Raw genomic sequence first — 16,888 nt, 5'->3', positions numbered from 1 at the left:
CAGAGATACAAGCGCCAACCATTTTTACATCATAAGCATAATATTACATAAGTAGTTTAACTTATAAAGTAGCGAAACGTAACTAGTATGAATTTATACAAACTATTCAAAGTTTTTGGAATCTGCAGTGGAATTTAAGGAGCGATACTACCAGACATCACGGAACGGATGTGGAGCTAAGCCCAAGCTCAACATCATTCAGAGGGACCTGTGTTGGCCGGGGACGGATCCCACTCCACGGACCAACCATCAGGAAGAGTAAAGGGCCATGGCACAGGCAGAGTAGAGTCCTTAGGGGTATTACCTGGAACAAAAGTCACATTGCAAGGTTGAGTATGCTAATACTCAGCAAGGCTTACCCGTTTCATGGTATACTTAGCCATGTAACTAGACTATGAAGGTTTGTAATAGTTCTGGGTATGGTTTCAGCTGAAAAGCAACAAAGAGTAGATCCTTAATTTCCAATTTTAGCTTTCAGGTTCTAGTTGATTATCCATCCTAGGTAAGCAACTATAACTATTCAAGCATGGTATAATCCTTTAAACAAACATCATCTTTGATAACCATAAGATTTCTCTTGTTACTCTATGTGGCAAAGGGAACAAGCAATCTCAATCTCCGCGAGAAACGGACGATTCTGAATCGAATTTCACAATCTTGCAAGGCAAACCAAACTCACACGCTTGGAACATCTAATGATAGTTCCGAAGCAACCGTTTGCCTTTCATTCTAACTTACGGATTAGTGCCACCACAAGCGACTGTAGGACCATACGCACATCCAATGTGCAGGACGTACATCTGTAGCGCAACTACATGATCGTACTCCTGTCGGCCTGTGCGAAATGTACTCCTACAGTGTGCATGACTGTAGGACGTACTCTCATCAGCTGCAGAACATACTCCTGCACATCGGTGCATGTGTGAAAAACCAAATTACGAGTGGTAGGGGGTATGTCCACTCCTCAGCCGATCGGGTACTAGGCTTACCGCTTACCATATTTCACGGCATGTGGCTAGTACTTTCAAATGCTTAACCGCCGCTACCACACACTGCGATCTTATCAATTTTTCATCAACACAGACGGGGTTTTTACCAAGGTCATGAATCATAATCACAACCCCGTCCGTCATCCTTATAGTGGTTGTAGGAATGTAAATATTGCAACTCCTATAAAGCTCGCAAGTGACAGGAAATCACTCGACTTCTACCGGTCCTATTAGCTTAGCCACTGGTCAGATTTAGGTTCTAGTATTCAATACATAGGTTCCTAGGATTAGGCAACTAGGGTTTCATTGAAATTCCTGGAAACTTAAATGCAAAATTAGATATATATATATATATATATAGATATATAAATTGCAGTGTAGTAAAATAGCGGTTTATGTCCGGGGCTTGCCTTCGTTGGTGGGATTGGGGTCAGAGATGTCAATATTAAAATAACTTCCTGAACCGGGGTTCGGGGCTTCAGTTATATCTCCGATAATGTTCTCGGGGTCTTCAGAATTATCCCCTTCTGGTTCCGGGATCAATTGGTAGTCTCCGTCAGCGAGAGTGGTCGAGTCTATATTGTATGCAAACATTATAATTGAGGAATGTTCATGCTTTTATTTCATGATAAAGTTGCAATCCAACCAATTGACAAACATAATTTCATAAAGTAGGATGGTTGAAGTCAAACTTACCATGTGTACTTTGATTCAATAATCAAATGAATTGATTTAATTGAATTAAGTTAACAAGTTTGATTTTTATTTTGAAATCCACAAAGGCTATGGCCTTGAATTTTTGTGGGTAGGCTTACTTCTAGTAGGTAAGTTTACTATGAATTTTGCATAATTTTCTGAAAACAGAAACTAAAGTATTTGAATTAAGTTCAAACTTCAAGTTTAAATCTAAACCTTAGGCAAATTAGTGCTATAAATCTTGAAAATTTTACTATGAACTATTCAACTACAGAACCTCATATGGTAAAAAGATTTAGGTACAAAACCTTAGTAGCATGTTTGGATGAATTTAAACCATTTCAAGCTTGATTTGTATAAATTTAATTCAATTCAAACTAGAGTTCAGCACTGTATTTGAAATTTGCACATAAGCTTATTCATACCCTAAATAGGCTACATACCTAAAATCAGAAACACTAAAGCTAGCATACACAAGTTATGCTCAAAATACCCGTTCGTTAAGTTTTAAAATAACTCAAAATGTATTTGGTTTCAAACCAAACTTTAGTAACAAAAGTTGTAGAATTTACTTTAAGGATTCAAACAAAGCTGGTTTGACATTTTTATGAACTTCCTACAAATTTCTACAAATTTTGAAAGATCACTAATTTTGAAATGACGGGAGGGACTTGAATCTTGCAGCCAGGCCCTCGGGAAGATTCAAATCAACGCAATTGGGTCCTTGTGCATCGGGACAGAGAGGCTGAGATGTGCCTGCCAAATTCCGGCAACGGCAGTCGCCGGCGGCGAGGGGGAACCGGCCAGGAAGGTTCAAGGAACTAGGGCGAACCTTGCTGGGAGTGATGTGCAGGTCGGGGGTGACTGGAGGGGGTGGAATGGCGGTGAACTGAGGTGGCGGCGATGGAGCTTGATCCCGGTGGCAGTGTTCCGGCGTGGCGGCTCACCGACGGTGGATCGAAGGTAGGGGGAAAGCTTCAGGGGGTCGAGGCGGTTCTCCTGAGTGGCTTGTCGGGAGCTAGGACGGTTGGAAAGACGTGTTCCCACGGCGACCCGGGACGGCGACGAAGGGGGAGCTCATCGGCGAGGTGGATGCAGTGCTTAAGGGCGGCGATGGAGGGGCTGGTGAGCTTCACGGGATCACGGCGAGGCTAGAGGAGGGGCTGTCGTGGATCGGGAGGAGCTGAGGTGGTCTGCCCACGGTGAGCAGAGACGTCGCCGGAGAAGAACTCGAGTGGCGATGGTGGATTCAAAGCTCGGTGTGGAATGCGAGTGCTGGAGAGAGCGAAATGGAGAAAGGGGAAGCTACTGAGTGTTTTATACCAGCAAGGAAGGGTGGGGAAGCATGCACGGGGGCTAGGCACGACGACGGCAAGCCAGCAGGAAGGAGAGGAGGCGCTGGGCGAGCTCGGGGGCGACGCGTGGGGGTCAGGGGTGGCAGGTGGGAGCCTTGGGCGGCACGGCACGACAGCCTGCGGCGGCGCCGTCCTGCGGCAGAGGGGAAGCAGAGGAGGAAGAAGAACAGGGGGGCGCCAGGGGCTGTTGTGAGATTTCAAGAATTCTAGGGACCTCACTATAAACCTAAATTTCCCACTGTTCTAAAGCTTAAATAGGAAAATGGTCAAAATAAAAGCTGTAGAACTTTTGAAACCCTACAACTTCTATTTAGGGTTCAACAAAAACTCAAGGGATGGAGCTTTATTTTAAAACTTTGGACTCAACTTAAACTTTTCAAAGTTTTTATCCTAAGTTAGATAAATTTCATGTATTTTTGGACTTAATTGCAAGTTTAGGTAATGTAATGATGACAAACATTTTTACACTTTGACCCCTAGTGAAATTTAAGAGTTACCTTTGTAATTCAAACATTTTACACAAAAGGACTCCTATTTTTGAAATAATTACACACAAGTCCTTATTTTCACATATACACTCAAATTTCACACATTTTAATATATACATTTTACATTCTTTCCTAATATTTTACGATTTTTACACATTGGGTGTCACAGTACTGCAGTGGTTTGCTCTGTGAAAATGAAACATGTTCTAGGTGCTGATTAATTAAAATATGAATTCTAATTTATCTACTGCATAAAATATTATGAAAATTTTAGGATAAGATTATTTCAATTAGGTCTGTTTATACTAATTTTTGTAGTATTAGTAATCACTCCTGACTTAGAATGTTTAATGATGTTTAATGGAATTAGTTTGGTAAATTAGGATCACCCTATGCTATCTAATGTAACTAGTTGGGTTGCTTAGAGTAACTAAACATGTCATTTAATGCAACTAGATAGTTTAGTTTGTACATGATAAATAAGTGCCCAGTAGGAGAGTAGCTGATAGGTTTGGTTAATAGAATGTTTGTTTATTGGATTGCAACTTTATCGTGAAATGAAATGAAAGTGTATGCACTCCTTAAATTATAATGTTTGCATATCATGTAGACTCGACTACTTTCACTGACGGGGATTATCAGCTAATTCCGAAACCAGAAGAAGGAATTTATGAAGACCCCGGGAACATCACCGGAGCTTTAACTGAAGCCCTTATATAGTCTGGGGAATAGGTTTACATGGAAGTCCTTGTCAGGTACAAGCCCAGGAGACCTACCAGAGTACTTCTCGAATAGTTTCCTACCATGTCCGACTAGTCTAACTACTCTACGAGTAATCCTACTGCATTACGAGTAGTTACAACAGATGTAGGGCATGGGCTATGTCCCATCCCGTATCCTAGGAGAAGTATGCCACGTGTGCAGTTCTGTGCACCCGGGTGTGACAGCTGCCTGCCAAGGGTGTACACATTTTTTTTGTTTTTATCACACCTTGGGGGAGGTTCACTCACACAAGTGCTAAAACCTTAACGAGCTACTGCAGACCCACTAGAACCTCCAATCCCAAACCGTGGATGAATGTGTCCCTACCTAAAACCACAGAAGGTAGATGGATTTCGCATACCTCTTGCTGCGCGGCCTCAGCGTTTGACCATTGTCAATAGTTGGGGTCTCGCGTCGAAGATGGTGAGGCTGCTATGATGTTGCATTCATCGTCGATGTTGTGGTGGATCCGGTGTGACGAGCGTCGTCAAAGGGGTACCAGATCCGGTGCGGCGGTAGTTGGCGATGGGGAAGCAGATCCAGTGCGGCAGTAGTGGCCGACGGGGAAGCAGATCCGGTGCGGTGGTAGTGGCCGACGAGGAAGCAGCTCCGGTGCGCTCAGCATCATCGACGCGGTTGAAGCTGCAGCGCGGTGGTCTCTGGTGGAGCAGAAGGGCCGTGTGCCGAAACATTGGAGCTGGCCGACGCAGAGGGGAAAGGCGAGAGAGGTGGAGGGGAAAGGTGAGAGGTGGAGGTGGAACTAGATGAAGGGATGGCAATTGGCAATGGATATAGGATGCGCGAGGGAGATTGTCACAAATACCCTTTAGGGTTTGGTTACCGCCTTAGCGGTGTGGCTTTTGCTTGAGGGTACAAGGGTTGGTGCCAGGTGAAAATTTCGGATGGTGGTGTCCGTCTGACCCATGGACCCCACATGTTGATGTTCTTAGAATCCCTTATTAATGCCGCGACCATTTCTTGTGAACAAGACTCTTTCTCTTTTTAATCTCTCTTTCTATGCAAATGCACTCTTTTTTGAAAATGCCATGGTTCTTTTCACTCTAGCTTTTTCCATGAATGTGAAAACATACACATCAAAGTCACTAGGGTTCATCATACGCAGATGCATATCAAAGCACTTGTGCTCATCACATAACAAAAGAAAAATCACACCTACATTCTACCTCAACGCATAACCAACTCCCATGGCAACAAGAGATGTAACAAACAGACAGAAAAAAATCATAGCTTGGGTCAGTTTCTCCACCTTTGCTTCTAATTCGTTGCTCTTCAGCATGCCACCACCTGCTGCAGGGCTCCTAGCAGCATGAATATGCTCCATGGACTGGACTTCTTGAATCTCTTCTTTATCATCAAAATGTAGGTGGACCATCTTTTCTTTCACCAAACCATTCAAGTAACCTCTCTACCATCTGAAGTAGCCACAACATTGAATGAACAAGAAACCCTTGCTAAAACCCTATCAAAGATCTCAAAGCACAAAAACCAAATCAAAGCTGAATCCACTCACTAGGCATTTGACACACACCCAACCGACGTTCTCATTCTCCTTCTTCAACCGGGACCCACGCACCCTTGCCCTCTTGCAGCTCCAGCATATCATCATGGGCAAGCCAGTCTCCTTGCCAACAAGCTTTGACATTTGCCTTCTTCCGGATAAGGACTCTGCAACATGGGACATCCTTATGCACCGGCGGCAGACGTGGGGGTCAGTAGGGCCAGTTTCCAACAGTAATGGCAGGTAGCAAGCAGAGAAGCAGTAGTGAGGCGTGTCAAGCTCGGGTAGGCCTAAAGGATAAGGACAGAAGGGTCCTTTGGCGTGGGATGTGCCGAGACACGTCAACAACCTAGGCATTGTGAGTGAAATTCTGAATGGATGAAAATTACTTAAATATCCCTCAGCATCTCCCCCTTCCCCTGCCTACTCCTCCTCCCCTTCCTCTACCTCTTTCCACTCCAGCAAACAAGGCGAGCAGAATGATCCTCATCGAGCTAACCAGCGATGATGACTCTGACTTTGGCATGGGTTCCCCCAAGGCGGCAGATCTGCCGGTGCCGACGATGGGAAGGGATCCAACCTTGCTGCTAGTGCCACTGATGAAGCGGCCCTGCGGTCACCCACTGAAGTCCAAGGAGCTTTTAACAGCCTCACTGCCGGCCAGGTGCCCTAGTGGTTGCCCGCTGAAGGCTGAGTCTCCCTCCTCGGCCTTGCCGCCGGCCAAGCACCCCTATGGTCGCCCGCCGGAGGCAGACTCACCCTCCTCAGCCTCGCCACGGGCCAAGCGTCCCCGTGGTCAGCCGCCGAAGGTAGACTCGCCCTTCTCAGCCTCGCCGCCGGCCAAGCAGCCCCGTGGTCAGCCACCGATGGCAAAGTTGCCTTCCTCGGATGCACCGCTGGCCAAGCGTCCACGCGGATGCCCGCCGACGACAAAATCGGCCTGCACGGCCTCGCCGCCACCTTAGCGGGCTCGCGGCCGGCCACCGAAGAAGGTGCCATCGACGGCCAAGATGTCTGCCTCCATTGATGACTTCTCCACCTGCAATGACTGCTCCTCCGAATCCTTCAATGACTTGGAGTTCATGAGGAAGCGCATGCATCAGATAGGTGCTGAATTATACGAGAAGAGCAAGATGCTTGCAAAAACGCAGGCCAAGATTGCTCACTTGAAGATGAACTTGGGATTTGGAAGTCGAAAGCAAAAAAGGCAGAGCGCACTTGTGAAAATGCAAAGGACTGATGTGGATATCTAGTTAGTAGCAATAGCTGTTGATATTATTTTGGTGATGTGGAATTGCTAGCGTGATGTACAAAATGGGAAGTTCCTATCTATGGTTAACAATCCAATGTATGGTGGACCATGTGGATTTTATTTAAAAATGTGATGTTCTTATCTTTTGTGAACCATGTGGCTTTTGTCTGATTTTGTTAATTTGTGATCTGACACGCTTGCAAAAAAACAAAAAAAGGTTGTTTGTGAAGTTGATAGTGATTTTACTCCAAGTCTCGCAAATAAAAAATATTTTTACTCCATCATGAATACTCTGGTGGAAAATTGAGTAAATTTGTCATTTTATACCATCACGAATACTCTAGTGGAAAATTGAGTAAATTTGTCAGAAAAAAGAAGCTCACAGGAATTGAACTCGAGACCACATACTTGTGGTGCGCTTTCCCCACCAGCAGACCAACTACACGCTTGTGAAGGTACTAACTTTTTATAAACTTTAAGTTTATAGTACAGTAGGGAAATGGAAACGTGCCACCCAGGCGGTGAGGAGACGGGCATCACCTACTGCTCCACGTGGTAGCGCGTGGTTTGCTGAGAGGCACAAAGCTAGTAAATATTCTATCTTTCTCTTTTTAGTCTGGAATTTGATGATTCTTTTTCCTAATTTTATCAAAAATCACACTCTACCATTTAGTGGTGTATTTTTTCTAGTTATTTTCTATTTCTTAGATCTTTTACATATCACTTAGTTTTTTACACAAAAGTAGAAAAAAATGATATTGCATAAGAATTGCGAATATAACTTCATATTCTCTAATTCTAAGGACAATATGAGTTTTTGTCAAAATTTGAGGTGTATATTGGGTGAAAAGTATTCTGAGCTCTACAAACTTGAAAGTTTGAGTTAAGTTCTAGGAAACTATGTGGGAGATATATTCATTTGTGAATAATGTATGGCCTGACTTTGTTAAAACCATTTGAATTTTTTTTCTCATGCTTATGGACCTAAACTATGTTGCTGTGTTAGTTTGTAGAATTTCCTAACAAACTTTTGATATTAATAATTTTTTCTACTACCTTAGATTTAGATGTTTGAATTATCCATATCAAACAATTGAATTTTGTTTCCATATCTCGAACTTGGCTATAATAGTACATAAGACCTTGAATATATTTTTCCTATAATTTTTTGTATCTTATTGGAGGCAGATGTAGTTCAATTTGAGCATACATTTAAAATTACATGTAATGATAACTATGAAGAATGTCTGTGTTAGATGGGCCGAAAAACATACTGTGGGCCATTTTCTAGTCAAGCCCGATTCCTCATAGCGTTCATCTGCCCATCAACGATACAGATGCCATAGCGACCGGCGGTGGCCGTCCCGGCTCATGTTCTCCCGCGTACGTTCTTCGATGAGTCGGCTGCCATCTATGAGCGGTGCCGGTTGCCATAACTTCTCAAGGAAGCCTTCCTTCCTAAGGAAGGCGAGGAATTCCGTTATTTTATCGCCATTTCCCCCACAATCAGCATCCTTGCCAGTTCCACTTCCACTAGACCATCTCTTCACCTGGAGGCTGCAGCCTGTCCGACACCATGAAGCGAACCATCTCCCTCTCGGCTAAAGCGTTCACCGCCCGGTCGCGCCGCCTCTCTCCCTCGGCCCACACCTCCGGCTTCCCGTTGCACATGGAGCGACCCTCTGTTGCCTCGGCGTCATCATCGTGTGGTAGTTTCTCATTGCGCTCCCGCCGCACCGCCGGGCACACCTTCTCGGGGCGCTACGCCGCCCATGCGTCGCGGTGCTTGCACACCGATGCTGGCTACCTCAACCCGTCGTCGCCCGCGGATGTTGGCCGTAGAGGCGCTGGGGACTCCCTAGGGCATTCCCAGCCGCCTCTGGTGGTGGCGCCTTCCTGGTCCACCCCCGCTCCCTTATCGTCACCACCCTCGTTGTTTCCACCCCGGATGTTAACCTTCATGGTCACCCTTCCTTTTGATCTGTTCGACTTCGACGACTCCGACACCCAGACTGAGATGGACAAGTCCGACAACGAGCGTCGGGGCTACATCATTGCAGTCCCCAGGGGCCCCGCTCTGCGCATCTTCCACCGCGCTGACGGCACCTTCGGATGCCTTGTTTGCCCCGGCTTGGCACACCGGTGGACAAGGCCGAATGAGGTCAGGGACCACATCGTGGGGAAGGTCACCTCCTCATCCCTAAGGGCCAAGAACAAGAAGATGTGCAGCCACCACAGCATCCTGGCCCAGAACGAGGGGTGGATGTGAGTGAGCCACACGCTGCGCTGATCACCGGGAACATGGAACGCCCCTGCATTTCACGTTCCAGGAGCGCCATTCCAAGGACGGGAACGGGGAACATCCGAAGTGCCATTCTTCGTTCCTTGTTCCTTGATCCGTCATTCCGGGTACTTCGCGGTGACTGCCTGTGCACCATGCCTCGCCGCTGCAGCATGTTTCGGCGGCGTCGTCATCAATTGCCTTCATGGAAACTACCGCTCCACGTGTGCTAAGTTCACATGGGAGCTACTTTCAGCAGTTTGATGTTGTAGCTTAATTAGTGTGTGTCATTTTCATCATCCTAGCTTAGCTTGCAGTTTGATTGGGAACTCAATTGATCGGATTAGGAACTCCACGTGTGCTGTGTATGTATACATATGTTTTAATGAATGTACTCATCTTAATTAGGAGTTCGATTGTTTGTTGTCGGCGTTAATTGTGACATTCAGGTAACTAGAAAATATGGACACTAAGTTTAGTATGATGCTTACTATGGTGTATGTGGGTATCACAAAAGACTAGGGGTGTATTTGTAATTTCTATATTATATAGGCCTTTAAGTGTAAGTTGGGTGGAATGGAAGGTAGCCTTGAAACCTAGGAGAAATATAATACTAGGTGTTAAATTTATGTTATCAAAAGGAAAATAAGCCCTTAAGTAAGAGTAGGGGCCTATGTGTAAATAAAACATAAGCCCTAGGGTCTTTTGTGCAAAATAATTGTGGAATAAAAGTAAATTTCATATTTACCTGAGGGCCTACTTGTAAAAGTACTAGTCATCATGACATTCCTTAAACATTTGCAAATATATCAAAAGTTTGATCAAATCCCCCTTGGTAAGGACAAGGGTATTTCAAAATTCTACTTTGTTCAAAATTCAGCATGTAATGCTGTAAAATTTAAGTTTTTGAAATTGAGCCCTAAAGCTAAATTGTAGAGCTTGAAAAGCTCTACAACTTTCATTTTGGGCTTTTTCTCAGAAAACCCCTAGATCAGTGGGAAATTCTTCTTTTCTGTGGGGTCCCTGAAGTTTTTGGTTTTCACAAAACAGTCCCCCGGACCTCCTTCCTCTTTTCTTCTTCCTCTGAACCCCCTCTGTCCCCTGCTTCTCTGCTTTTCTGCTCTGCCGCCGGTGCAGCTCCCCTCTGGCTGCCGCTGTGCAGATCACCATCGTCCACCTCCTGCTTCCTGTGCCTCCATGCGTCGCCTTCTCCATGCCCCTGATTCCTTTTCCCCCTCGCTGTCCTGCCCTACGCGCGCCACGGCTTCCCCCGAGCACCTACCGGCCGCCACCGCATCGTCAACGAGGAAAGCCCACCGCAGAGCCTTAAACCTCTATCTCTCACGCGCATCGGCACCACACCCACCTCTACATTCTGTTCCTCCAGTCCCTTTGCCAATTCTCGAGCACCCGACCCAAATTCCACCGCCGCCTGTCTTCTCCCGCTCCGGCAACGATCGGCATTGCCGTGGGCAGCCGCCACCAGACATCTCTCGCCCCCACTAACCCCTGTGCGAGCTTCCCCGTTCCTTGCTCGTGCTCGTCGACCCCCTGTTGCCCTCCAATTGCAGCCAGAGTCCTGTCTCCGACAAGCAACGCCGTCGCCACCTTCGGCCTCACCGTGGGCAGCTCACTCCGAGCATTTCCCCGCCACCACGACTCCCTAGCCGGCACCACATCATCACCGTGAAGCTCTACGACCACTTCGTGGGGTCTCTAGTGCCCTGTATTGCCATCCCGACGCTCACCGGCGTCTGTCCCTACCGCCGCCGCCACTATCTTCGTCGATTGCTTCTAATCTGACGCATACGCTCCCAATTGTTTGCGTCCACATCTTCCCCACGACTCGCTGAAGCTCTTGCGCTACCCCTCCACCGACGCCGGTCACCGGAACCTCGCCGTCGACAGTGACCTCCCCGCCACCACCTCGGGTTCGCGTCGAGATCCACATTTCCGGTCAGCGCAGCCCTCGACACTTGGTGCTTCTGGACCGCCGTGAGCTCCTGAGTCCTCTCCTCCCCTCGGACCTCGCCGCCGGCGACCCTCCTCGCCGGAACACGGCCGTCCCCTCTCTGCTCCTCTTTTGTTTCCGGTCAAGGATCTCAGGTTAGAAGGAGCAAAAGCCTAGGGGGCTATTTGCAAACCATAAGACTTAGAGAAACAGTGCTATTAAGGACCCCTGTGTAAACACTTTTGTTATTTTATGTGATCCATGCAGTTAACTTGTAAAATTGATAGAAAATTGTAGGAAATTCCAAAAATTGTCAAACCAATTTTGTTAGAAACTAGATTTTAAAATCTACAACTTTTATTAAGTAAGTTTGGTTTGAAACTAAGTATTTTTGAGTCTATTTTAAATCTAAGATAAGGGAGTTTAATATGCATAGCTCCTACATATTGACTTTGTTAGTCATGATTTTTGGTATGCAATTTCTATAAGTTATGTATGAACTGGTGTAAGATTTTCAAACCTAGTATAGTTTTGTAGCTTGAATTCTTTTAAATTTAGGCAATTCAATTTGATTTATAATGGAATTAGTTAAGCATGTCTATCAAAGCTAAATTAATTAGATCTTTTTATCATAATCTAATAGGTAGATAATTAATCTATGATTAAATTTTTTTAAGACTTTATAATGTTATTTACCTAAGATTTGAATTCAAATTAGGATTTGAAGCTAAACTTAAAATATTTTAATTCCTGTTTTCAGTAAATTCAATGCTATAGTCATAAGTTAAATAATAATTGATGATTCAAGGCTAAAACCCTTTTTGTTTCATAAGTTCTTGAGTGTTAACTTTTTAAATTGCAACTTTACTGTGAAATAAAATAAAAGAGTGTGGATCCCTTAATTTTATGTCCTTGCATATCATGTAGACCCGACCACTCTCGCCGACGGTGACTACGAGCTAATCTCGGATCAAGCTGTAGAAGTTCCTGAAGACCCCGAGAGCACCGTCGAAGGTCTAACTGAAGCTCCGAACCAAAATTTGGAAAAACTTGACACTACTGCCCCCAACCCTACGCAAGAAGGCAAGCCCCGAACATAACCCACTATTTTAATTACGCTGCAATCTATATCTATTTATGTAATTCCATGCATCAAGTTCTTAGGAATTGCTTGGAACCCTAGCTGCATAATTCCAGGAACCGATGTACTGAACACTAGAACTTGAGTCCGATTAGCTGCTATGCTAATAGGACCGGTAGAAGTTGGGTGATTTCCTATCACTCGCGCGATATAGGAATTGGTTATTTACAATTCTGTTGTCACTATAAGGATGACGGACGGGGTTATGTGCAATATCATGGAAGAGAATGATACCCCGTCTGTGTTGACAGATTGGTTAAGGTCGCGGTGTGTGGTGATCGGGGTTAAGCGTTTGAAAGTACTAACCACATGCCGTGAGTTTTGGGTAAGCGGCAAGCCTAGTAACCAATCGGCCCGAGGAGTGGACATACCTCCCACCACTCGTATTTGCTTCTTCTAGTTACTTGGTTCAACGTGTAGGAACACGTGTTGCAAGGGCAACCAGGAGTATGGACATGTAGTCGCGCTACAGGCGTATGTCCTGCACTTTGGAAGTGCGTATGGTCCTGCAGTCACTTTTGGTGGACCTGTCCACGAGTCAGAATGAAAGGCAAACGGTTGCTTCGGAATGACCCTTTGGTGTTCGAAGCGTGTGAGTTAGGTTTACCTTGCAAGGTTGAAATTCAATTCAGAATCGTCCGTTTCTCGCCGAGATTGAGACTGCTTGATCCCTTTGTCACATAGAGTAACAAGAGCAATTATATGGTTATCAAAGATGATGTTTGACCAAAGATATATACCATGTTTGTTTAGTTATAGGTGCTTACCTAGAATGGATAATCAACTGGAATCTGAAAGCTAAAAGTTGAAAATAAGGATTTACTTTTTATTGCTTTTTCAGCTAAAACTAAACCCAGAACCAGTGTAAGCCTTCATAAGTCTACATACATGGCTAGGTATACCATGACCGGAGCCTTGCTTAGTATTAGAATACTCAGTCTTGCCTCGTAACTTTTATTCAGGTAATCCTCTTGACGACTCAGCTCTGCCTGTACCGCCCTACCCTTTGCCTGATGGTTGGTCCGTGGAGTGGGAACCGTCCCCGGCCAACGCAGACCCCTCCGAGTGATGTCATGCCAGGGCTAGCATGACATCTGCATTGACGACTGTACAGTTCCCTTGCTTTAAACTCCGCTGCATGACTTGAAACTTATGGTTGTTTTGTAATAAATTCCCTCAGTTGGGAAAATTTATGTCACTTTTGAACACCCATGTAATATATCTGGCTGTGATGTAAAATGTGATGGCATTTGTATCTCTGGACTCGCCTTCGTGCGGGGTACCTTGTTTGATCCTGCATTCGGTGGTTTATCGGGACGTTACCCGACAGACCAAAGGATTGTACCGTTTGAAGCACGTTGGAGCCCTCAAGAGTGGACTCGCGTACTTGAGCCGGTGTAATTCAGGTTGGTTCTGCCACATTAATTTTTTGAGATCTTCGAGTACTCCGGTGAGGGTTTTCCCGCGAGGAAGGTGAGGGTTTTCTCACGAGGAAGCTATCAGGCGAGTGTTTTCTTGCGTCCTGTGGCACGCCCGTCATCCGCAATGCCATCATCGTCGGAGACCAAATGATCCCTAGTCAACCAATGGTCGTGTGGTTGACCCACATACCTGTCAACCAAGGCTAGCATGTCTATGGTCAACCAAAAGGTCTTCCCCACCTCCCAGTCACTAGATGTTCGTCCCCACCACTCAGTCACTTGTTGGTCGTCCAAATCCAAATCTGCATCATACTCGAAGGCTGCAGCGGTGACAGTCGGATCCTGATTGACGATGCCGGGGAGGTGTCCCCGGTGACTTGGGCGGAGACATCTCCATGCTCCCCCTTTCCTTGCCGCCACAAGTTCGCTAGTCTGCACATCCGCTGCGCAGGCGAGCTTCCGGTGGTACCAATTTGGCCACTCTCTCTTCTGGCCTCCTGAAACTAAGTACCCTCTTCCCCAACCATCAATTTGTTGACATGAATATAGTTTGGTCTGCTAGTTTTGAATTTTGTCCTGCACTTAGCCTTGTACACATGTCGAATGGGTGTTTAGCAGTTACCTGCCTTGTTTAGGAACTTTGAATATCAATGGACAGAAGATGGATATCTAGTGGGAGAAAATTCAGACCTTCTTACACCCATGGAGTGGAGCAATTCATGGAGTTTGTTAAGCAATGATTCACTGAAGAGAGCAATATACCTTGCCCATGCGGCCGATGTCTAAATCTGTGTGAATTGGCTTAGGCTGATGTCCATGACCACCTTCTTCTATTTGGGATGCCAGCTACATATACAAGGTGGACTCATCATGGGGAATCTGCAAATGCTACGCCTGTTGATGAGTTTTCAGAGCAAGTGCATGGAAATGAATATGACTATGGGCTTAACTTTCAAGAGGATGAATTTGACCATTATGATAGGATTGATGTGGATGAGGAAGCCAATAATGATAATGAAGAAATGCCAGATCTAGAGATGATATCAGAATTGTACACAGCTGCAGAGGAGGATGGGCAGCAGCCAAAATTTATGAGAGTGCTCCAATATTTAAAGTGGACTCTTTGTCCAGGATCAAGGCACTCAAGATTCTCCTTTGTTGTGAGGCTGCTTCGTATCAAGTCGCGCTATCGAATCAGCAATCAGCATTCAATGGAATAGTGAAGCTGACGTCCTTATCATTCCCTCAGTCCGAAATATCTTCTACATATGATGAGGCAAGGAAGTATCTTCGTGAGCTGGGCCTTGGACATGACATGATCCATGTGTGCTGTAATAACTGTGTGTTGTTTAGGAAGGATTATGCCAAATTGGATGTCTGCCCAAAATGCAAGGAATCTAGATGGGAAGATAAGGATGGCTGCAAGCGTGTTCCTCGTAAGGTTTTGAGGAATTTCCCATTAATCCCAAGGTTGAAGAGGATGTTTGCTTCAAGCAGAACAGCTAAGGACATCCAGTGGCACAAGACGAGGCATGTACCGGTTGATGGCAAAATGAGCCATCTAGCAGATGGGATGGCATGGAGTTACTTCGTCGTCAAGTATCCATAGTTTGCAGATGATGCAAGGAACTTGAGACTTGCCATTGCTACTGATGGTTTCAATCTGTTTGGCAAGTTTAGCACGACATATAGCATGTGGCCAGTGCTTGTTATGCCCTTAAATCTTCCACCATGGAATTGTGCCAATCCTTCAAACTGCTTCATGTCTTTACTGATCCCAGGTCCAAAATCTCCAGGAAAGGATTTTGATTTATTCTTGGAGCCTATTATAGAAGAACTTTTTCAGCTCTAGAGTGGTGTCAGTACATAAGATGCTGCTAGTCGTTCAAAGTTCGATCTACGAGCAGCTGTGCTTTGGAGCATAAATTACTATCCAGCATTAAGCACCCTGTGAGGTCGAACTACAAGAGGTTATTTTGCATGTATTCATTGTGACAAAAACTCATTGTGACGGCCCCAATAAGGAATAAGTTATGCTACATTGGTCACCGTCGTCACCTTCCAATGACACATTGTTGGCAGAGAAGCACAATTTTCGATGGGACGCGAGAGAGCCAGGAGGCACCAGGAATGTTCACTGCAGAAAGAGGTCGATGATCGACTAGAAAGGGTCAGCAATGTCAGCCCAGGTTTACATAAATAATGCATGAAACAAGAGAAAGAGTGGTAAGGTTGGAGAGCGAGTAATTTATAACTGCAAAGCTGGGTGGTGGAAGCTACCGTATTGGAAATTCCTGCTGCTGCCCCACAATCTTGATGTGATGCACATAGAGAAAAATATATGTAACAACCTCCTTGGCACATTGCTGAAATTGGAGGAGAAGACAAAGGACACAGTGAATGCTAGGCTACATTTGGTTGATATGGGCATAAGACCTCATTTGCACTGTTACCAAGATGGTAACATGGTAAAAACTCCACAAGCTTTCTATGTGTTGAAACCTGCACAACGAAGTGCATTTTGTAAGTTCCTCAAAGGTGTCAAGTTTCCAGAAGGATATGCAGCTAACCTAGGAAGATATGTTGCTCCTGATGGTTCAAAGCTCCAAGGCCGGATGAAAACTCATTCTTGCCATGTCCTTCTACAAAGAATCATACCTGCTGGCTCAAGAGGCCTTGTGCATAATGATGTATATGAAGCAGCTGCAGAGCTCAGGAACTTCTTTTGGGACTCGTGTAGTAGAAATCTGAGGGCAGTAGTAGTGCAACGCCTGAAAAAAGAGATCCCACTGATTCTATGCAAGCTTGAGAAGATCTTCCCTCCTGCCTTATTTGATGTGATGGTGCACTTGGCAGTCCAGCTACCTGATGAGGCATTGCTTAGAGGCCCTATACAGTATGGCTGGATGTATCCGATTGAACGGCGGCTTGGCACATTGAAGAATCTTGTAAGGAATAGGGCTAGGCCTGAAGGATCAATTGTTGAAGCCTACATAGAAAGGGAAGTCTTGGCATTTTGTTCTATGTACACCG

General features: G+C 45.4%; 1 protein-coding gene across 1 annotated transcript; it reads left to right on the top strand.

Annotated features, from left to right (window-relative positions):
* Positions 1-6,288: 6,288 nt before the first annotated feature.
* LOC112873047 (basic salivary proline-rich protein 2-like) lies at positions 6,289-6,774 on the top strand. The gene has a single exon (XM_025936078.1). The coding sequence runs from the start codon at positions 6,289-6,291 to the stop codon at positions 6,772-6,774; it is 486 nt and encodes a 161-aa protein (XP_025791863.1).
* Positions 6,775-16,888: the final 10,114 nt, after the last annotated feature.

The sequence above is a fragment of the Panicum hallii genome, chromosome 9 (genome assembly GCF_002211085.1).
Source record: "Panicum hallii strain FIL2 chromosome 9, PHallii_v3.1, whole genome shotgun sequence".
Lineage (NCBI taxonomy): Eukaryota > Viridiplantae > Streptophyta > Magnoliopsida > Poales > Poaceae > Panicum > Panicum hallii.
This window is presented reverse-complemented; position numbering and strand designations above follow the sequence as displayed.